General features: G+C 44.0%; 1 protein-coding gene across 2 annotated transcripts in view; it reads right to left on the bottom strand.

The window, feature by feature from the left end:
* Positions 1-381: 381 nt before the first annotated feature.
* The window catches only part of CCDC181 (coiled-coil domain containing 181), a 472,735-nt gene continuing 449,272 nt past the window's right edge, over positions 382-23,844 (bottom strand). For both annotated transcript variants that reach the window (XM_069636478.1, XM_069636479.1), the window contains exon 6: positions 382-4,246. In XM_069636478.1, the coding sequence (XP_069492579.1) occupies positions 4,084-4,246 (163 nt within the window). In that variant the 3' untranslated portion in view covers positions 382-4,083. The remainder of the gene's footprint in view (positions 4,247-23,844) is intronic.

Raw genomic sequence — 23,844 nt, forward strand, 5'->3', positions numbered from 1 at the left:
AGTTTGGTGGAGCGGTAAACACGTGGTGGTAATTGTTTTTTGGTTGGCGGTAATAGAATTACTGCACGTTTTACTGCTTTGTCAATTCCAGAGTTTGGCATTGAAGTCCCAGATAACATACACAGCATATATACCCCTCTCCCCAACTCATAAATGAAGATGGACACTAGGGCTATTAACTAAAGGGCAGATGCTTTACTTTTGTTCAAGTAAAGACCATAGGTAGAGGGTCCTGCTGGCTCGGGGTTGGTGGGGAGGATGACTAGCCACGAATGAAACCTAGAGCTGGATTGGTGGAGTCCCACCACCCCTGATGAATAGCTGCTACCAATGATAACCATTAGCCTAAAGCCATAAAGAAAACACATAACACATGACAACTACACACTTGCTGTTTATTGCACACAACTTATTTGCAAAAATAAAACTATCCACACAAAACGGATGAATTTTGTGGTGATGCAAAATCACTTGCAATGTCTTTGTACAAACAACCTTGGTATAATGGACAACACAGATACAGAGAAGATGTAAACACACATTTGTTTTTGGTCGAGATAATTATGCAAGTTTTTGTATTTAAATAAATAATTTAAACTGTGTAAACACAAGATGGCCTTATATATTGTATCAATTCAAACAATATTTATACAAAGTCAAAACGACATTTTTAAAAGTAATTGTCAAATAACATCTTCAATACCCAATGGAAACAATCATTTTTTAAATATCTATATTAGAAATCTTGTATAAAAATAAAATGTCATTAACCTGGACCTCAGGGATTCAAATATTTCGAAAATGGACATGTCAAAGATTAGCATGCATCAATACATGTAAGATCAGATATATGTTATGCAAAGAAATCCTATATATATATATATATATATATATATATATATATATGCATTCTCTCATATTTAAAATATTCTACAGGCCACTGGACACAGTTATGTATGCTCATGTAATTTTGAAAGCACTGACTCCAAACTGTAATTCATTTTACTAAGGAAATTGTACTTTTAGTATTGGTAGGAGAAACACTCTTTCACAAACACATTAAAAAGCTAAAATGTTAACTGGCGTTTTTGTAGTGTCGGTATGCAATATGAAATTGCAATTACCACGTTTATTTGCTCAAAAGCAGACATATAGAAAGATTTATATTTTGTACCATCATACTCCTGGTTTCCCTATGTTCCACCAAAGTGAAAAATTGGCGAAACACAGACCAACTTTAGAAAATTCTTTGTAGGTTTGAAAGGGTTTCTCAAAAGTTCCTTTATAATGACTTAAGACTATCTGATAAATCATCCTAATTAAAAGTGGCATGCTTTTAATGGAATTTTCGAACAAAAAAGCTATTCAAAAATAGTTCAGAATAATGAAAAGAAAACGTGTCTTTTAAAATAATGAAAATGTTGAATATTCTGGCCATCTCATGAAAAACCAAAAAAACCTTAAAGCAATTTCCCAGAGGGAAACACAACGTGCTTCGTAGTAATTTCATTCATTGCTCATATTTATGATCCAATTAATTCAACAGGTTTGAAAGTCATAATCCCACTTCTTCATAAGTGAACAAGATTGTAGTCCTTGGATCCCCAGTTCTCACACTGAACCCCATAGAGACAATTAGGTCTTAAACACAAATGAATGACCGGAGTTACTAAACAATGACAGATTTACAACCCATGAAAGTCCTTGAGATGGCATCAAGATTCATGTTTTTGGATGGAGAGACTATTCAAACATTTCTTTATTGGAAAACCTCTCTCAACGATGATTAATAGCTTCTGATATCTTGTCGGTGCATTGACATTCTCTCCTGCACGCTGCTGTTTTAAACCTAACTGCTGTGTATTTTCAGAAAATCTACTAAAATAGCATTGTTAAAAAGCATCTTTTTTATTATTTAGATCATTTTTTGCAACGGTTTTTACTTTTGAAACTACATTCAAACGGATGCTTTTTATTCAGATGGTAGTCCAAACAGAATATATTAATGAGTATCAGAACTGTGAGGACAGAATATTTAGTTAATATGCATGCACCTTTAGCAGACACAACATTTTTTGAAATATATAAATGGGCATGGCAAATCGTAAAATCTAAGGCTAATTGAAACGCTTCATATGTGGACATTGTTATTACAGTGTGTGTAGGATAATGACCCTTTATGCATTGTAAAAATAGCTTACTGATTTCATGGACAAGCACAAAAAACAATCTTTCACTGTATACGCATTGCCTGTGAAAAGAACAATGCACATGCTGCAGTTATAGTGTGAGCAAGTTCAGCCAACGATTAGCTCATTTCAAGATAGAGTAAGTCAGGCATTCCTTTCAATGGAGGCCTTTATTATGGTTAGTTGGAACATCTGATGTAAAACTAATAGAATTTAGGACCAGCTGTAATTTTTATGCATTCAATAATAACTACTAAAGCAAGTGACATTTCTGGATAATGGCAGATACCAAGCTCCAAATGTTCTAGTCGTGCATAAAGGTGCTCACGGTGAGGCCTACCACTCGGAACACCATGACATGATATCCCTAGCCAATCGAAATAAAGTTAGTCTGAGCCACAGACCACATGTCTTCTGAAGCTGCTACAATGGATGCATGGTGGCTTGACTTTCACAGTGGCACAAGGTATTTGTGAGTACAGTTGCTTGCCGTTTAAATATGTGATCCAGTGCAGAAGAGGATCAGAATGGTTATTGAAACAGCTGCAAACGTAAATGATCATCTATCAAACTATTGTCGGATAAGTTTGTTTCTAGAGTTATTAACGATGGATCCTCAATTTAGTAATAGAGATTACAGAACTGGCTTCTTGAATCTTACTGGGTGGTTGATGGAAGAGTTCAATAATCTTAATTACATTTGCACAGGCCACTAGGGAACAATACATGTCAATGTTTTGCAAAGGCCCCAATTTCCAGTCTGTTAAATATAAAGCACCACATTTTTGATCTGATTATAGGAATCTATGATCTACGTTTTATTACTGTTTCTAGGTGGATGTTCTTTTCATAAACAATACTGTTACAAAAAACCAACTGAACATATGTGGTTACTGTTCAAATTCAAGATTGTTTTAACACTGTTTTCTTGATTGACCATATACAAAGCTTCACAATAATAAGTAGGGACCAAGCTGTACACACACATTTTAAAGCGATTTCATGTCTTCCTAGCTTATACAATCAAACAAGGAGATGGCGCGTACATGCATCAATGCATTTTCACCAGTCACTCTAACTTAAATGGAATTGAATTTACAACAGAGCTATATACGTTCAGTCCAATGCCTTAATTTCCACATGAATAATATGGATCAAATTGCAGTTCCTCGGGGGCTGCCGTTTTCTCAAGGGCACATCTTTTGACAATTGCATTGTAGTACTGCCTGAACTACAAACGGCACCAAAGACTCAAACCATTATTTTCTTTCATAACACACTATATTTAAACAGGTACACATCCTCCTATGTGTACATTAAATTGAAAGGCGGACTAGCCATTGTCCTACACGTACGCCTTCTGGATTCAGATGCATGATACATGTTTAAGCCATGTGTGCATTTATTGTATAATCCCTATTTTTGGGTTTGACTTCTGCATGGCAATGTTTTCTTTTTATTAAACCTTACATTGATTTGTATGCACCTATTAAAGTAGTTGAATACTTCCATGCGTTAAGGCCCTAAATATATTTGTTGGTTACTTTGGAAATTAGACCTTCTGCTGGGAAATACATTAGTACTAATGCACCACGAAATTCGCAAACCAGAAAATCCGTACATAATAATGTCTGGCTAATGACGACATATTTGTTTGAAATGTGTTAACAGAGTTTACTCTGTGGACCAATGATATAGTATGTCTTAGCTTCAAACAGAAACGTGTAAGTGACATAAATATTTTATTTGCCAAAACAGGGCATGCATTCTTTTAATGCATATCTCTCAGGGAGAAATGGTGGGCTTCCCCACCACTTGAAAAAGCTGAAAAGAAAAAAAAGATTGTTATAAACACAAAGGACAACGAGAAATATTCTGGGGGGGGCAGAATCCTTTATCCAAAATGGTCTTTGAGTCGGAAGGATTTCGTTTCGGAAATGGTGTACAGCAAATTCTGAAGTTGCCTTGCTCTCCTTGCCTCCACCATCATTCTACGAGTTATTTCTTTAGCCGCCTGTTGCTCGGCACGCTTCTGTAATCGTTTTCGCCTTAGCCACCTGAAAAGAACATATGCTATAGGTGAGCCAACTGAACAAAAGGTTACTAATGAAAAACATGAAATGACTTGCAGGCATTATCTGTGCCAAAGTAAATGTCTGTACTTTTTAAGGAAAGACAACAACTGTTTAGTGCACTGCAATTCCAGCACAAAATAACATCCCCCGAAAAACGGCATCAAGCAAAGGCATTTCCACCCCAAAGAAAATATCATGGGAACAGAGATGGTCACTTATTCTGGAAGAATAATCAGACTTCCAGTCCAGCATTGTACATACCTTTAAAAACATGTGGTACTTTTCACATGCGAAGCATACACAACTGTCTTCCTGTTATCGAAAGCTGTAGCCCCTATCACATCTTGGACGCAGATCAACAGACCACACCAACCCAGGTTTTTCTTTTCTATATTCTTTACTTCTCTTATTACTGAGTTTCTGCAGCCAACTGTAAAGCCCTTAGGTAAGGTTGCCAGGTCTGGTGTTCAATGTTCTCATTGGAATGGTCAGGATAACCTATCCATCTCTATTCCGTGGAATGAAAAACAAAAAGTCTTGCTCTCCCTTCTCTCCCCCTCCTCTCTGTCTCTCTATTGCTCCCCTTCTCCCCTAACTACTCCTCTCTCTCTCTCTTCCCCAACCCTTTATTTCCTTCTCTCATGTTCTCTATCTCTCTCTCTCTCTCTCTCTCTCTCTCTCTCTCTCTCTCCTTATCCACCCTTTCTAAAGCTGATGTAAACACAAATTCTTGGTTCTTACATAGCAGAAGATTCCCCTCCTCAGTCACTCACAGTCTTGATTACGATTGTCTCTTCTCTCCCCCTGCAATTAGTGCTCCTCCAGTGGGATGCCAGCACCACCTTCCTCTTCGCTGTTGGGAATCTAAAGCAAAGTTGGGACTCTTACAGCAAGTAAAGGCACTAGTGGAGTTTCTCTCATATTTCCCAAACAGGGCAAACAAGGTTTACTCATCCCAGTTGATACTGGCAGGCTTCTGCTTTTGCTAGATACCACCTTGCCAAACTCTTGTACCTGCTAACATTCCATTTCAACCTTCTCTTGATGACTAATTCCATTCTCCTCCAGCCATTCTACCCAAAGCCAATTCCTGTAAATCAACACAGACCGCCTCCTGATGTTCCTTAACCTCCTCCTTATGATACTCTTTCTCCCCCGCTCACCTCTAGCATCCTCTATTCCAAGCTCCCTTTGCAATTTCTTTTCTGCACCACCAGCTTGTTCTAACCTCCATCTCCAATTACCCATCCCACTCTGGTTTGAGCCGGTCTTCTTATATCCTGTGCGTCCCTCCCCACATTGTTAATTGTGTTTCAGTGTTTGCACCAGTGGTTAATAATTGGTGTGAAAGTGGGATTGGTTTGCTGTGATTCGGTTATCTGAAACATGTGTCTTTGTGAGGATTGTGTATGTATACAGTCTTTAGAACTAGGAATCGAAAAGAGCCGCATCAACCGAGTAGCAGGAACACATGGCTTTCAGTGGATTCCAAATGCAAAAAGAGGGCTCTTCTAGGAGCTCTGAAGGCTTTATGTCCAGTTTTAGCAACCATAAGGTCGAGACGTGCTGACTTAGCCACACGGAAATGAGACATCGCAAAGTGTCACTGGGACGCCCTATGGGAGGCTGCAACCAAAAACGACAGCAAAGGTTTTTGGGGGATTATCACTAGGAATGTGTTCAACACAATCAAGATCAAAGGCGTTACCAGTAGATGGGTCGGTAACTCCTCCACAAGCGCTGCATGTGTGGTGCTGTTGATAGCTTCGCTCATTTGGTGATTTTCCATCCATTGATAAGGATGCACTGAAACTTTATTTGCATGAATTTGGTATTGAATCCGGCTACAGGCAGTGGCACCCCACCTTTCCCACCAACCCAATGACCCGTTCACTAACTGACAACGTAGAAGCTCTCAGTTTGAGTCAGCTGATCTCCCTCCCAACTCACACCGCAGGGCACAACCTCAACACCTTTTTCAGCACATCAGACCAACTGTCCATCCTCAAACCCTGCCCACTAAACTGGACCGATCACTACGTCATAATCCTCTCCCTCGTGCACCTTTCTCTCACCCGCATCGCCACACCCTTCTCTGCGCCCCGCCCCACAGTACCCCTCTGGAATAAAGTCGTCATTAACCCTGATCTGGCAAATTCCCTACTAAACATCCTTCCAGTCCTCCCACAGAAGGGTGTATTACCTGTCCATCAACCTTTTTGACCCTTGGCTGACCAGCACCCTGATCCCTTTCACAGCGACCAGACACACCTCTCAGAGATCAGGCCCCATCCTGAAGTGGTACGCATCCTTCCTCAAATCCCTTAAAACCATCAAGCATTACGTAGAGCAAACATGGAGGGCAAACCCCTCTCCACAAAACAAAATTGCTTAGCAAGATTAAATAGGGCCTACCTGACCTAAATAAGAAAAGCCAAAAAAACCTTCTATGGAAACTCGATTTCTAACTCGAAATACCTGAGCAGGGAACTCCACAAAATCATCACTGAATTCCAGACCCCGAGCTGCCCGACCCTCACTCATCACACTCCCAAGTTTTCTGCGACACACTCTCCAACCAATTTCACAACACTGCCTCATCCTCTCCAAACTAGCTTTGGCCACACCCCCTTCCTTCTGTCCTATCCCTCCCTGGCCCACTCCTCCCCTCTTCCACACCTATCTACCACTCTGAGTTCCTCAGATTCCAAGCACTAAGCCAGCCCTTGGCCTTCCCTTGAGATCCCTGTTCCGCTACACATATTTAAAAAAATCCTAACTAGAACATGTGCTGGCAACATTGCTCGGGCCATTATTAACAACACTCTCTCATCTGGTATCTTCCCGGAAGCCTTCAAAACCTCATATGTCAACCCCCTTAGCAAAAAACCCTCTCTCAAGCTACAGCTCTGTCTCCAACACCCACTTAATTTCTAAACTCCATGACCGCGTGGCTTACAAGCAACTTGGCCTAGTCATAGAAGCCAACATGCTCCTCAACCCAGCCCAAACTGGCTTCAGACCCCTTAGAGGAACCAAATCTGCTCTTGGTGACCAGGCCTCACTGCGATAGTACGAAACGCTTCTCTCCCTTTCATCGCAGCGGCCAGGTGCAGGACACATGGCCCCCACCCTCGCTCCCACTTCGACTGGAAAACTCTGCGGCTCCATTCTCACGCTGAAGCCGAAGGTATTTGCAACAACTAATAAATGTAAAACATCACTCTTCCTCTGAGATCACTGTCCTGCATGTGAACCAGCCTGAGCTAAGCACATAGCTCGTTCATCTCCACAAGCGTGTCCTTGCCCCCACACCCTCGCCGATGGAAACGTACTGCCATTCTGACCCTGTGTCCCTGCAAGATATTCCTTTCATGTGCCAGACCACTGACCATGCCATGATGCCCACCCAGCAGACCCCCAACTGACATTAGACCCCTGCTGCAGTATATTGTGCCTAGTACTAACAAATGCCACATACTTGAGATTCTTGTGAGCCTAAACCTACATTTCGATCAGTGTATTATAGTGGTCAAGACATTTAACCTATGGCCTGTATAATCCAAATGTTATAGATGATATAGATACTTATGTGACTTTTAAAGAGACATAATAAACTACTGAGAGTCTTTTGAACAACTATTATTAGGTGCATGTATTATTAGAATGTATTTTATTAGCTTAGATAGTGACCACCCTGCTTCACAGCGACCTGACCTTCACCCATTCGGAGCACAGATATCTGACGTCCATCCTCCCGCCAACCAAGCAACCAACCAACCAGGAGGAAGAGATGCTGCCCACACCTAAACCACCACCCGGGTTGACCAATCCGGGTCCAACGTAGTATCCTATGTTAGACGTGTCATTTCAATTATAAAATGTACTGTAACACTAATTTTGCCAGACCGCTCTCAGAGATCTAGATAAACTTTTCCTTTAACTCTCGCAGCCTGCTCTCTTTGCCTTATTCCCCGTCTGGGGAGTGTCTGTTTTATTCTCTTGCACGTTGAAGACGGGGAGGGCACAAACATTTGGTGACCCCCTGCGACGTGATTTGGAGAGGTGCTTCGAGGCCCGCGCCGTGCGGCAAGATCTGGGATCCCCCCAGCAAAACCATCGCCTCTGCGGCCGACCAGCCTGTGCGCACTACAAGAAGGGGTCAAGGGTTCCCGGTTGATGAATACCAGACTGAAAAGCTGCTCGCCGAGGCGGGCCATGGCTTGGTTGGAGTGCGGACCTTACTGGGGTCAGACCGTGAACGGTGAACCTCGGTGAACCTTTTACTCTTCCCAAGAATTCTTGCTTACAAATCAGGAAGTCCTGATTTGGCGGACCCTTAAATCCGGCGGTATTAGCGCTACCGCTGGATTTAAGGGTTACCGCCAAAGTCATGATCAGGCCCAGCGACATCATTCAAAAGGAGTTCCCATTAGTGCCTAACCCAGCATCAATATTGTGCAGCATACCCAAAGAATCTACATGTTTTACTGTGGTTGACTTAAAAATTGCTTTCTTCTCTATACCGCTCGACCCAGGATCACAATACCTGACAGCATTCACATTAGGGAACAACAGGTATGAACATCGCAGACTCCCACAGCGGTATTGCGAGAGTCCTAGTATTTTCAATAGAGTATTACGTGAAGATATTGGAAATATAGATGTAGAGAGCACATTTATACAATACGTAGACGATCTACTCGTTTGCAGCGAAACAGAAGAAAAATGCAGAGAAGTCTCCGTAACACTATTAAATGTGTTAGCCACCAAGGGTTACAAGGTGGATAAGGGGAAATTGCAATACTGCCTCGCCGAGGTTGTATAACTCGGACAGTTAATATCAAAAGATGGAAAACGAATACTCCCAGACAGAGCAGCTGCCATATGTAACATAATCATACCAAAAACAGTGAAGGATATGCAAAATTTTCTTGGCATATGTAACTATTGCCGAGCATGGATCCTTGATTACGCGGCATACACATGTCCATTACTACAAGCATTAAAAGAAGCACAGAAGAGTAGAGCAGCAATAAAATGGACACATGACATGATGACTCAGTATTTTAAATTAAAAGACATTATTGCAGACGCCCCAGTCCTCTTAAACCCAGATTATGAGAGGGATTTTTTCTTGTTCGTTCTCACACTGTAATGGAACACTGATGACAGCAGTGCTGACACAAAAAACATCGCTAGGTCACAAACCATTGGCCTATTACAGCGGGACACTAGATCCAGTGATGCAGGGTCACTTTGCATGCGAACAGGCCCTCGCAGTTGCGGGCTTCGTAATTGAAAAGAGTGCTACGATTGTGATGGGATGTTCAGTGACGTTATATGCAGAGCATTCATTATTTGCGATTCTTGAGCGATCAAAATTAACACTGACAACCCAGAGAGCAACTGCATATGAGATAATATATCCGAGCCCCCAACGTGCACGTGGTCAGGTGCAAGACAGTGAACCCAGCGACATTAATTGCAGAGCCATGTACAACAGAGGACATGCAGGAACCCGATTGTGCCACCTATGAGGGGGAGGGTGATGACATTCCCAAAGCGAGTGAAAATGCCCTGAAGGAAGGGGAAATATACTTTATAGATGGGTCAGCATCAATAAACCCAGAGACAGGTGAAAAGCATGTGGGAATGGCAGTAGTACGAATGGAAGAAGATAACTATGAAATAATTGTCCAAAAGCGCCTCCCATCACATTACTCCACACAGACAGCGGAGTTAACTGCATTGATTGAAGCATTGCGTACAGCCAAAGGGTGCAAAGTGACTATATATTCAGATTCACCATATTCAACAACCACAGTCCATTCAGGACTATCCCGCTGGCGTAGAAGGAGGTTCGGAAGAGCAGATGGCTCTCCAGTACATCACGCCACATTATTGAATGAATTGATAGATGCACTAGCGATACCATCGGTAGTGGCAGTGGTGGAATGCCAAGCCCATACCAACAACACAGATGCAGTCTCATTGGAAAACGCGGCAGCCGACGAAGCAGCGAAGAAGGCCTTGTATTTCAGTACAACACCAACAATCGAATGCGTTGTAAAGATAACTATTATAGAGCCACTAGAAGAGGCATACAGTAACGCACCAATAGCGCAGATAATGGAACTACAAAGGAGAGCACCACTGGAGGAGCAGGAGTTGTGGAGCAAACGGGGGTGCACACAATCAGCCACAGACTTAATTTGGAGACAGGAAACAACGAGAAAGGTATTGATGCCAATAGAATTACTAGAAGTAGCATTCCAACAACTGCACTTCTCAGGCCATGTGCAAAACACCTTGCCGCAGACGTCCAAGAACATTGGTTCGTTCCCAATTTACAGGAACACTTGTCAAAATTTGTTGTAGAATGTGTAACATGTCAAACATACAATTCAGGGATGACATTGAGAACACTGCGTGGTACCCTGCCACGACCAGCAGGACCATTTAGGGAACTCCACATAGATTACGCTGACATGGGAGAGCGATGTAACGGAGCAAGGTATTTAATTGTGGTGGTATGTCTCTTTTCAAGGTGGGTGGAAGCGGGTCCATGTCCCCACCCAGAGGCGAAGTGTGCGGTGAAGTTCCTGGTGCGAGAAGTATTTTCTCGATGGGGAATATGTGATAAGATCAGATAACGGCACTCACTTTGTGAATGACCTCTTCAAGGAAGTAATGTCACTTTTGGGGGTGAAGCACAAACTGTGTTCCATTTATCATCCGATGGCCAATGCAGTGGTGGAAAAGATCAACGGCCTACTCAAAAGCAAATTGTCAAAGTTGTGTAATACATTGAAGAAAAACTGGGTGTATTGCTTACTCCTAGGACTGTTCCAACTCAGAACGCAACCATGCAAGGACCACCATCTGAGCCCCCATGAAATTGTGACTGGGAGGCGAATACACACCCCACTCTCCCTCATTAGGGGAGCATCACACGCACACAGAGCTGCCACAGTGCTGGGGGAGGAATTTAAGGAATACCTGACCCAGCTGACATGCGTAGTCTGCAGCATAGCGCGACAAATTGCACCACCATTTACTGAGAATGTAGCAACTGATACTACAACACCAGCTGCAGACAACCCAAGTGGACCGCTGATGCCAGGAGCACAGGTCTATGTTAGGAGTTTTGTAAGGAGATGGAATTCACCTAGGTTTCACGGCCCTTACAAGGTCATTTATAGTACACCCACTGCAGTGAAAGTCAAGGGATTGAAATATTGGGCGCACCTCTCGGATGAGGAGGGCACGCGATAGTGCAATCCCTCAGAGCGAACAGGAACGTGCTAGTAGTACTACAGATGAGGTTGAGAAGCAATGACAACATTATTTGATGAAAAAGAATCTGTAAACAAAAAAAAAGTTATGACGTGTGCCTTGTTTTCTCATGACTTATCTTTCTCTCTCTCTCTCTCTCTCTCTAACTGAAATGTATGTGTAACGGAGAATGAGCAAAAACAAAATGGAAATAATGATTAAGTATAAAATTGAAATGTAGATATATGTATACATCTCGTGGTGACTTAACAAATTTGTATCGCCCCTTCAAGTGACAAATGGCCCAACGAACCACAATCACGGAGAATCAATTAATGCTAGATAGCAATAGGGATGCCATTAGGGCTAATAGGTTTAGCAATGCTGAATGCATTTTAAAATGTGCTGCAGTTTTGTTTTCAGTAATGTTGTTTTTCATGGCCTGGTACTATACACTTTTATCTTTGGATAATGACATGCACAAGGGGGGGTGGCGGGGCTAACCTGATACGAGAAGGTTCGCACTTAATATGGACTGGAGTAAAGACAATGTGGAAAGAAACATATGACATTGATGCTAATGGTACAAATGCAATGCAATCTCCAGAGCACACCGCCGCAGATCCAAGAAGTGTCTCCTTTTTACATCCGAGTATAAATATAAGTAATAATTATGAATTGAATGCATATGATGGCGACTACTATTGGCCAAGCAATGTAGCCAACACAAGCACGCATGTACAAACAAAAGTAGAACCTACGTCATATTACGCTGCTGCCACTAATGAGTACACACATGATAACATTTTTAAGAGTAATGACACTGCTTGGGCGGGCATGTTCCCAATACACTACCAAAGAGTGAAGAGCTACAAGGAGGGAGGGAGAAGGAAAAGGGTGGCGGAAGGGAAAAGATAAGACATTTATCATGACCTGGGGTTAGATGAGATGGAAGACCCCTGCCACCCAGATCAATCAAACATGTGGTATTCGGACATGAGTGCCAGAGCAAAGCAGGTGACAAATGAGAGCTGCTACGTCTGTTCACTCATACCACATGCATCAGGGACACCGAAAATGTTAGTACCACAGTATGTGCCCTTGTCGGAGGCCCAGTGTTTGATTCATTTAGTTTTGTGTAGGGTAAAAAGTACCTTCCAGGCACACACCATCAGCCTAGAAAGACTGGAGAGTGAGAGAACATGCACGAGCCGGCGTCGAGGAGTAATATGCCTCAGAGAGCCATTTCTTCTCATAAAAGGGACGAGGTTTGCAGAAAACAAATGGCACGATGAAACTATTGAATGCAAAACAGAAGCACTCCGGGGACTAGCTGAGGACGCGTTCCAATGGATAAAGGGAGTGTGCACCCACATCTGGTCACAGCACGTCACTAAGCTAACATGGATTACAGCGCTGGAAAAGCCTATAAAAACACAAAAAGAAATACCGCACAAACTGTGTTTCCATGGGGAAGGGAGGGTGAACATGGGGGAAACGAAGAAATGCAACAAGACGGTAATCATACCGGATATGAAGAAAGGTACCGCTGCACTAATGGACATGTACTGGATTTGCGGCAAACAAGCCTATCTACAACTCCCAACATCATGGAAAGGTACTTGTGCCTTGGCCACCCTGCACACAGCCCTGATGGTAATCCCAGAGAGTCATATACAAGGAAAAGCAGGAGAATCGGCTGGCAAATTGGCAGCAGGGCAATCGGCTGAACCATGAACAGCGCCCAAACTAATGATAACAGAAGCTCCAGCGTACAAACTATTGTCAGAATATGAACTGAAGAAAAAACTATCACGAAGTAAAAGGTCTTCCAACAATATCTCATCCGAATCATCGAAACTCCTTGCTGAGATCCCGCAGAAGTACAAACTCTTCACATCTGCAGAGACATTCTTCGCATCGCTCCTAGCCCCGGGGCTCCAAGCACGGGCAAATGCCAAGTGGTTACAGATTGTGCGCTGGGAGCTCATCCAACTGGCCAACAACACTGAAGAAGGGTTCAACGTTATAAAAATAGAGCTCTGCGCCTTTGCGCCTAATGACAATGCAAAACAGATACGTTCTAGATCTCCTCACAGCAATGGACGGTGGTGTTTGCTGAAAAATCAGGGGGGCATGTTGCACGTTCGTGCCAACTGAAGATGCTGGTAATGGGACACTCACATGTGATAACAGCAGTGCATAGGAAAGAGGAAAGCACATGGTTCGACAATATGTTCAGCTGGATACCATCATGGGTAAATGTGGCAATGAAAATACTTGTTCCCATCATTGCCTTCGTGCTCCTATTCTTCTGTGTGTGCCAATTGGGGCTTCGGTGTTGTGAAAAGAGCATGCCTACTTCAACTATGATGATGGTAACAATGGGCCGACCGACAACGGTAGCTACTATGATAGATGCACAAATACAAACCGGGGAATATAACACACCCCAATACAGGATGACAGCCATTTACAGGTAATACGGGGACAGGGTTGATAATTTGCACCACACAACAATAAGGGAATCAAGGGAGCTGCAATGGTACAGAGAGGTATGGGTGGACTTAGATGGAGATGGTGGGATCTACTTGATGTGTACGCCAGATGAATATGCAAGAAGAGGGAATAGCTTAAGAAGTGTATGCAGAGCATGGATGCCAATAAAGGGTACCCCAGCATGGGACGAAGCAGTTGCCGAAGCTGAGTACTACCGAAGGGAGAATGAAAAGCATAAAATATAAATGTTTGTTACTTTAGATGTAACGAAAGGGGGGAATGTGTGGTAGCGAGGGGCCAGCAGGCCCCTCGAATCCTTTACTTCGCAGTACAAAACTTGGACCAAGTGCCTCCAGTAGTGGGTTCGCCCCTTGCCCTTATGCAATGTTAACTTTGGTTGACTTTCGTGTAGATGGGACCACTGAGCAGGACACAGGGCATCCATTTTTGTACCCCCTTTCGACTCCATCTTGGTGACCAGACCTCACTGCGATAGTACGAAACGCTTCTCTCCCTTTCATCGCAGCGGCCAGGTGCAGGACACATGGCCCCCACCCTCGCTCCCACTTCGACTGGAAAACTCTGCGGCTCCATTCTCACGCTGAAGCCGGAGGTATTTGCAACAACTAATAAATGTAAAATATCACTCTTCCTCTTAGATCACTGTCCTGCATGTGAACCAGCCTGAGCTAAGCACATAGCTTGTTCATCTCCACAAACGTGTCCTTGCCCCCACACCCTCGCTGATGGAAACTTACTGCCATTCTGACCCTGTGTCCCTGCAAGATATTCCTTTCATGTGCCAGACCACTGACCATGCCATGATGCCCACCCAGCAGACCCCCAACTAACATTACACCCCTGCTGCAGTATATTGTGCCTAGTACTAACAAATGCCACATACTTGAGATTCTTGTGAGCCTAAACCTACATTTCGATCAGTGTATTATAGTGGTCAAGACCCTTAACCTATGGCCTGTATAATCCAAATGTTATAGATGATATAGATACTTATGTGACTTTTATGAGACATAATAAACTACTGAGAGTCTTTTGAACAACTATTATTAGGTGCATGTATTATTAGAATGTATTTTATTAGCTTAGATAGTGACCATTCGGAGCACAGATATCTGACGTCCATCCTCCTGCCAACCAAGCAACCAACCAGGAGGAAGAGATGCTGCCCACACCTAAAGCACCACCCGGGTTGACCAATCTGGGTCCAACGTAGTATCCTATGTTAGACGTGTCATTTCATCTATAAAATGTACTGTAACACTAATTTTGCCAGAGCGCTCTCAGAGATCTAGATAAACTTTTCCTTGAACTCTCGCAGCCTGCTCTCTTTGCCTTATTCCCCGTCCGGTGAGTGTCTGTTTTATTCTCTTGCACGTTGAAGACGGGGAGGGCACAAACACATTCCACAACTTGCTGGCAGCCACTGAGAAGGCTCGACTGCCAATTCTTTGAAACCGGAGACTTAGAACCACGACCAGACAATCATTGCTAGACCGAATAGGCCGGTAGGGTGTAAATTTATCCCGCAAGAAGTCAGCACCAGCCTGGTAGTATGCCCGGTGAACAAGACAGAGATTTAAAGACTATTCTTTGGTTCACCGGGAGCCAGTTCAGAGAACGTAGCACTGGGCAGATCTGGGAACTGTAAGGAGTGGCTGTGGGTCCGAGCAGCCAAATTCTGCAGCAGTTGCAGATGATGGATTTGGCCCGAGGGCTAGGTCAAGTAAAGGGCATTACAATAGTCCAGCCTACTAGAAATAAGAGAAGCTACAACTGGAGGGCGGAGAGAAGAAGGAAGAAAAGGCAGGACCCTCCGAAGGACCCTTTGTAGAAAGTGACCAGTCTGACACACTGTACTTACCTGTGACACCATGTACAAAGAAGCAGAAATATAGACCCCAAGATTTTTCACCACCGTCAATGGAATCGGAAACTCACCCAGTGAAGATGGCCAGAAAGCAGAGGACCAAGAACAGGATTCAGAAGAGGCGGCCACAACCAGGACCTCAGTCTTGTCTCCGTTGAGTTTGAGCCAATTGGTTCTCATCCAGTCTTCCACAGCCGCCAGGGCAGTCACAAAGATGAGACGACACCTGCTCCTGATCTAAGCAGACCGGGATCTACGTGTCGTCCGCATATGAATGGCACCTGAAGCCGCGAGAGCATATGAGGTCAACCAAAGGCTGCACATAGATGTTGAATAACATCAGGGACAAGGCGGAGCCCTGGGGCATGCCACAAGAAAGAGAAGAAAGAAAAGGCGGTAGAGATACTGATTGGTCCTTATCGGTCGCAAAGGAGATGAACCACGACAGGACCCAAGATGCCGATGGAGGCCAGGTGGGATAGAAGTATGGGGTGGTCGACATTGTCAAAGGCCGGTGATAGATCGAGCAAAATCAGGACCCCCAACTCCCTCCGTCAACCAGCCTGGCCAAATAATCAATTACTGAGACTAGGACACTCTCAGTGCCTCTCCCGGGGCAGAAGCCCGACTGAAAGGGGTCAAGCACACAAGAAGACTCAAGAAACCCAGAAAGAAGTGGACATCTCAAAGCCTCAAGAATTTTCATGAAGAAAGGGAGCAGAGATATAGGGCGGAAATTCGACACAACAGCGGCATCCAGTGACAGCTTCTTTAAAAGAGGGACCTTGATAGCCTGCTTATGTTCTTTAGGAATCAGATCAGAGCAACAAGAAAGGTTTACAGCCAGAGTCACCAAAGGGATAATCTCAGGCAAGAGATCCTTAAGAACGAATAGAGGAATTGGGTCAGAAGGGGCTGCAGATTTCAAGTGAGAGATAGTCTTCAACATAGCCTCCTCAGCGAATACGGGAAAGGTAGCCCAGCCTGAAGTAGCTGGCTGGCTGCGACCAGCAACACTCACGCTAGGGCTAGCCTGAGAGAGTTCAATACTGTCTCGAATATTGACAATTTTGGAATGAAAGAAGTCAGCAAGTGCATCACAGTGTAACTGAGAGGCAGGAGCTGTAGGGAGAAAACGAGCCGTAGATGAGGATTTAACAACTGCAAATAGTTCCTTCGATTGAGTGACGTTTCAATCTTAGAAAATGTCTGTTTGGCTAACTTAATAGCCAGATGATAGTTTCTGGAAAGCGAGGCGAAGGCCAATTTGTCACAAGGACTATAGGAAGAGCGCCACTTACGCATAGGCCCAATTTAGCCACTCTCAGTTCTTCTGTAAACCATGACTGAGACGGACGGCCACGCAGCTGCATGGTTTTCAGCCCTTTCTGAGAGCACCTGAGATAAAGTGGCAAAGTCCAAAGGCATCCCACTGGGACATTTTTTCTTAACCACAGATGCCAATGAAGACACATCAATGTTGTGCCAGTTCCTACTAAGAACAGTGCATCAAGAAGATGTAGGAGGGGAGACTCCAAGGGGTACTAAATATTGAACCAAAAAAATGGTCAGACCAAGTGACTGACACAAAGGGGCGGACTACCATAAGTGGAGCTGCAGAAAAGAGAAGGTCCATGATCCCCCAAGAAAGTAGGTGGGTTCATTAACATGTTGGGTTAGACCCAAATACACACAGCCCTCGAAAAAGCATCTAGAAGAGGGTTAAAGCGGACATTGAAATTGCCTATCACTATAAGCTTAACATATTTCAGATGAAGCAAGGCCACAAATCCCAAGAAGGGTAGCATATGCGGGCCAGGCGGACGATAAACCAACGGAAAATGAATGAATGAAATCTGAAGCAGAAAGTTCCAAGCACACTAAAAATGCCTCCATAGCCAAATCATGGACTACAGGAACAACAGTCACCTTGATGGTGGCTTTAAAAATAACAGCACCCCCCCACCCAGATGGGGGGCAGCTCTATCTACATGAACAATTTTATAATCCTTAGGCAAAAATTGGGGAAACATGGGGGCGGAGGTAGCTATCAGACACGTTTCCGTGATACAGAGTATATCTGGACCAACATCACAAATAACATCATAAACACGGTCAGCATGTGCCACCAGGGAGTGTGAGTTAAGCAAAAGGACACTCAGAGGTGTCTTAGAGCTAGCATATACCGCAACAGGTGCAGTGCAATGCTGGATAAAATTCAGAGGAAATGCAGTGCCTGCCGCTGTCATACCTAACAGACGTGAGCGGGAGTAGTGGGGGTAACACACAGAAGGGCAGCCCCCGAGCCGCCCGGGACCCTAACGGGCCCATACGTGCTGAACTTTGGTGCAACTGTGGCGCAACGTGCCCTTTCCCACTGCGCTGGACCACTGCACTGTCTGTGCACTGTTGTCCTATAAGGGCACATCATGTAACCGTAGCCAAAGGTGTCACACTAAGAAGTATTGTTGGGGGTAGGAAATGTATGGCACTTAGATGGTTTGTGAGGGATGGGAAATGTGTTACACTTAGATGAATTGCTGGTGGTAGGAAATGTATTATAACTTAGATCGTTTTTAGTGAGGGATAGGAAAGGTGTTACATTTAGATGGATTGTTGGGGGTAGGAAATGTCTCGCCTCAGCTGTATTTGGGGGTAAGAAATGTGTAACACTTAGATCACTCTCAGATGATTTGTGGGGGGAAGGACATCTACTACTCTTAGATGTTTTGTGAGGGATATGAAATATGTTACACTTAGAATGACTGTTGGGGGTAGGAAATGTGCGGCGCTTAGGTGGATTGTTGGGGGTAGGAAACATATTATACACTTGTGCGGTATAGGAAATGTGTTTCACTTAGATGGACTCGAGGGGGTAGGAAACGTGATACACTTAGATGGATTGTTGTGGGTAGAAATGCATCCCACTTAGATGAATTGTTGGGAGTAGGAAAGGTACTGCACCCACATGGATTGTTGGGGGTAGGAAATGTATTACACTTTGATGGTTTGTGAGAGACAGCAATTGTTTAACACTTAGATGGACTGTCGGGGGTAGAAAAGGTGTCACACTGAGATGGATGGCTAGGGGCTGGAAATGTGTTGCACCTGGATGGATTGATAGGGTTGGAAAAAGTGTCAAACTGGGATGGATCACTAGGGATGGGCCATTTTTCTTGCACTCGGATGGATTGCTGGGGGATTGGTATTGTATTGCAGTTGGATGGATCTTGCGATGGGAAATGTCGCACTTGGAAGGTTTTTTCAGGCGGGAATGATATTGCACTTAGAAGACTGTACATGTAGGTCATCTTGTGTGTTGCACCTGGAGCAAACATGCACTGCACTTGAACATCTGAAGACAAGCAAATGCTTGGCAATTAGAAGTGACTTGTAAGGCAACATGGAATGTTAGTCTGCCTTTCCGCTCAAGATCTATGCTGGTAACCTTGATCTTTGCAACTAAAGATCCTAAGTCTGCATTGGCAGCCTGAGATCGAAGTTAGTAGATGGCTGTTCGCAGCGTTTATAGAACTTGGAAGATAGTAAGACTTTCAAGGTAGCCTGTCTATGACGCTTTCAGAATCCTATATCCTAGATCCCTTGGTTGCATGTCTGTCATGCCTAGAAGATGTATTAGGACAGCCAGTCTTCTGCACTCGGACGTCTTGAGGGTAGCCTCTCCATAGTGCCTAAAACGATTTGCAAGGGTAGCTGGCTTTTTGTCCTTGCAGAAGACCCAATGACAAAGCGACATCAAAGATAAGCTCCATATGAGATCCAGGTACGTATAAATGCACCACTTCGGTGGACATCTGCAGCATTCACGGCTATTTATCCACCCATGTTAGAATGCAGCTACGACCTAGAACACAATTTGGTCTAGCTGCTGTGAAGGGGTCATGAAGTACGACATAGAGAACAGACTTCAAGTTCAAACAAAATATATTTATTAACTTAAATGTCAGGATGGTATAAGGCCTAACTTACCCTGTGCTAAGGTGGGATTTCCCTGCCTAAATAAAACTAAGGAAAGTCTGAGTGATAGAGTTTGCCTGTGTCCAAAACCTATCCTTGTCCCACAACTACATTTAACCGTTGTATAGGGATGTCAAAGTCAAAAGAAAGTTTTTAACTCAAAGTTCTGAGTTTCTTCCAGCTCACATCTTTCAACCAGCTCCCCTTCCCCAAGCATAAGAAAGTTCCATGAAAACGTTTACCTTTCTCCAGTTCAAGGAAATATAGTTCGGAACGAATCCTTGGGGTTCCCTTCCCCAAGTTTCAAGTAACACAATCCAAAACCAAGGGGTCTTGAGACTCCGGTCCCAAGACAACAAGTGTAGTCCTTTAGGTCTCGGGATTCCCTTGCCCAAGACTCGAATGCCTTTAAATTACACTTGTCTTAGTCGTTCCTGGCCCTCATCCTGGCTTGCCTCGACAGCTCCTTTGCAGTGGTTTCAATGGGCTTGTTTCACTGTGTCCTTAGCTTTCACCATTCATGGTTCTCTGGTCTAGGCGCATTTGTCAGACCATGCGGTCCACCCATCACAAATCGCGCAACCAGGACCCCAGGGCTCCTCAGCCCATACACACAGGTTACTTGGTACTTGTTCCTGTGCACCAAGTCACTGTTACTGGATTACATTTTTGGGCTCTTGGCTTACGGGCTATTCCTGTGCTCCTCTGGCTCCTCCTTGGTTGCCACGTGGCTCTGCCACCATGTATCGCACACCCCTTGCCAACCTGTAGCATTGCCACACTGCATTCACTCCTTAAAGTTCACTGTTTGGCTTTCCTCAGCCTTTAATGTATTGGACTTCGAGGTTTGGATTAATTTGTTGTGCCACATATATTTAAAGTTCACTTTCAGCTCAGAGTTCAATGCTCTCTTATGTTGCTTAATTAAGTTCAGTGTTCAATGTATACTTGTTGGCTTTAATGTTAAGTTGCTATTTAATTTGTATTCACTATGTGCTGATTTTAGTTCCAATGCTCGGTTTTTATCTAGTTCAGTATTCAATGTACATTGGGTTTTCAATGTTCCATTAATTTTGGTACTCAAAATGCATTGGGTTTTCAATGTGGAATTTCCATTTAGTTCGGTATTCAATATGCGCTTAATTGTTTTCTCTCATGGACCGTTACTCATGTGTGGTCCTTTAGGAGTTCCCTGGTGCCGGAGTGCCTCTCTGACACTAGCCTGCCTGCTCGGCATTTCTCCCGGCGATTCCCGCAACTTCCTTTCCCCTCTTGAAAACCCACTGTAGTGAGCTCCGCTTGTTCGCTGTGCGCTCTCTGCTACACACTGCCACCTCCAATGCTTGTTTCCGGACTCAGACAGCATCCTCGCCATTCCTGGCTCCTTAGCAGTTCCGTTTGTGGGGAATACAGAGCCCACTTACATCGGGTCCCACAAATCCTCTGGGCTTTATGCCGGTGTCCTGATTCTTTCTCCTGGGCCACCACAGTTGCCTCCCTTCACGCGTCTCCTGCTGCTCCTCCATACTCAGATCTCCCTGTTGCTTCACCTGTTGTGTTCTGCCCTCCTTGGCTGGTCTCCCTTTATACACCTGCAGGCCCTTGACAGGCTGCAGACGTGGAAGTGCCCTTACTGACAACAATTAAAGGGACATGCCGGACCCTCACAGTTCCTTGCAGGCATCTTCTTCGACCCAGTACCAAAGTGATGTAAAGGTGTAGTCTTCATCACTCTTAGTTGCCTTTTCTTTGTCTCAGTACTGGCAAGTGTTACATGTGAAGATTTGAGGAGAACTGGATTATAATAGCTTACAAAGGTTGGTGGAGGGTTAGGGTAGTTGTCAATAGGGAAAGGGGGATACCATGTCTCGCCCAAGGGCACTCCACTCCCAATCGTCAAGGGCACTCCACCCAGGTGATCCTCCCTCGCTTCTCCACCCCCAGGGTCAGTATCGAACAGTGATGGCTTTTCCCTGGCCACCTGCGCAGAGGATACAAGGGGAGTAGGAGTGAGAATACCAGGTTTCTCACACTGCATACTTAACAATTTTAAGCCTACTCACTCGAGACTTGCCTCAACACCTCTGCCACTGGAATACAGTGACAACCTATGACACGATTTCTGTTTAGCTGGACACATAACTACTCTCTTGCACTCGCACACACTCGTGACCACCCTTAGCACCCACTGACATGTCTGACCTCGTGGGTTGCTTACCGGATCCTAGCCAGCCCATCCAATCCCTAATCTTGGCCATATGCATTCAAAACAATGAGAATTTCCCATATTTTGGACTGCGGTACCCAATGGCGTTCCCACCACAAGCGTGTTGAGACTATAGTAATGATAAAAGGCACTATACAAATTACTATTACAATTACAATAAGATTGGTTTTAAAGTACCTTGTTTTTTTAACCTATTTTGGGGGCACTTGAGTTGCCGTTACAAGGCCACTGCTTGTTATGTGCTACATAGAACTGCCCCTTGCCCGCTGAAGGAGATTAAGTGAGGGTGACCAGTGTCCCACCCTCCATAGGTCCTAGGTGTGCATCCTCCAACTTGGGGAGGTTCCCAGCCCTCTTGGTCGCCCCTCTAGATATCTCAAGAGTTAGGGAGGGGACTTTGTCACATCCTGGAGATATCTGCACAAGTGTTGTATGCCTGTGACATTGATTCCAGAAACGTAAACAATTCATTACAGAACCACAGTACCATGATGAACAGAAATCTATATAGGAGATTGAGAATGAGTTTGAAAAGGTGGCACTTATTTGTAAAATTGTATCTATGATTTGGTCTTTTGAGCAGGCTGCCACTATCTTTTACACCCGATTATTGATGGATAAGTCAAACATTGATTAATCCGATATAATTGCTCACCCAATAAATGATTACTATTCTATGGAAAGCACTTTGTAACTATCAGAACAAAATAATTGCCTGGAAAAGCAATTGATCCTACAATACCTGACAGATGATTGATTACTAAAGACAAGTAAGCAAAGGATGGGTTGGTATGCTGGAAAAAGCTCAGGGCTATAATTAGATTAGTGCAGTTTCTTCATCCCTTTCTCTCCAATTGCCCTGGCTTACCCCCATCCTGAAGGTACACCAAACTCCTGGCACCCTAGACGTGAAGATGTTCTCATGTGGAATGGAAAACATACTTGACAAACCTCATGCCAGCCTTCTCTCGTGACCTACACTGCAGAATTTGGTAAAGGATCACGAATGCCCGACTGTTAGCCCAATAGGTCTCTGGAAAAAACATTGATTTACCAGATGAAAGCAGTAGTTGGTAGAGGAAACCGTAAGACCCTCAGGACTGGTCCATTGGATAATTTAAATCAAAAGGCAATACATTACACCAACCACCTGAAGATGGGACGTCCTATATGGGTTTCACAACAGCACTAAACATCACAGATGGTGTGAGCCGATAGTCTTACCAAATAGCAATATTTTGAGTAGTGCATATATTTGCAGAACATTGATACACATTTAACCAACAATGTTTACATGTGTATGCATCCAATGGAACTTGCTCATTTGAGATGGGAAGGATGTGCAGTACATATTTTATGCATAGATCCATCTTATCAATAAGCAGTTGGTTTGCCCATAACCAGTGTGTGGATCTCTGAAAGGAACAGTGCAATGAGGCCAACTTGCAGCTTCTACTCCAACTTTGTGGGCAAGGATTATGAGGGTGATTGTTAATGTGTCCCTTTCTTATAATGCAGTTACTTCAACTTTGCTTTTTTTTCTTACATACAAATCAAGTTTTTAGAACTGACATTAAAGAGGTAAGCAGCAAAGCAGCTGTGCATCTGCCCCCTTGCCATTCGCAGTGCTTTTACAAAGTAAGTCCTGGGATTTGTTAAATTTAGGAAGGTGATGAAACAGACAGAAAGAAAGCAGACTTCGAGGAGAAC

This window comes from Ambystoma mexicanum, chromosome 7p (assembly GCF_040938575.1).
Source record: "Ambystoma mexicanum isolate Mex_15411 chromosome 7p, UKY_AmexF1_1, whole genome shotgun sequence".
NCBI classification, from domain to species: domain Eukaryota; kingdom Metazoa; phylum Chordata; class Amphibia; order Caudata; family Ambystomatidae; genus Ambystoma; species Ambystoma mexicanum.